General features: G+C 45.4%; 1 protein-coding gene across 1 annotated transcript in view; it reads left to right on the top strand.

Annotated features, from left to right (window-relative positions):
- LOC104738477 (jasmonic acid-amido synthetase JAR1-like) overlaps nt 1–515 on the top strand; it is a 9810-nt gene that overhangs the window by 2068 nt on the left and 7227 nt on the right. Inside the window, exons 3-4 of the mRNA XM_019234623.1 lie at nt 7–51; nt 153–479. Coding sequence (XP_019090168.1) covers nt 7–51; nt 153–479 — 372 coding nt within the window. The remainder of the gene's footprint in view (nt 1–6; nt 52–152; nt 480–515) is intronic.

The raw sequence follows: 515 nt of genomic DNA on the forward strand, positions 1-515 counted from the left end.
CACAAGTCAAACTCGGACAGGAGTACGAACTTGTTCTTACCACCTTCACAGGTAAATAAAAACCTCCACTGCAGTTTCCGTAGTCTATTGGTATAATCAACGAGCTTTGCTTCCTCTGTTTCATCGCGTCCTCTGCTTTTTCCTCTGTTCAGGTCTCTATAGGTACAGATTAGGAGACGTTGTTGAAGTAACCGGTTTTCACAAAGGCACACCGAAGCTAAGTTTCATATACAGAAGAAAACTCATCTTAACCATCAACATTGACAAGAACACAGAGAAGGATCTTCAGAGAGTGGTTGATAAGGCGTCTCAGCTTCTGAGCCGAACCACAAGAGCAGAAGTTGTTGACTTTACAAGCCAGGCAGACGTTATAGCTCGTCCCGGTCACTACGTCATCTACTGGGAAATCAGAGGAGAAGCAGAGGATAAGGCTCTCGAAGAATGCTGCAGAGAGATGGATACTGCTTTTGTGGACTATGGTTACGTTGTGTCGAGGCGCATGAACTCGATCGGAC

This window comes from Camelina sativa, chromosome 13 (genome assembly GCF_000633955.1).
Source record: "Camelina sativa cultivar DH55 chromosome 13, Cs, whole genome shotgun sequence".
Lineage (NCBI taxonomy): Eukaryota > Viridiplantae > Streptophyta > Magnoliopsida > Brassicales > Brassicaceae > Camelina > Camelina sativa.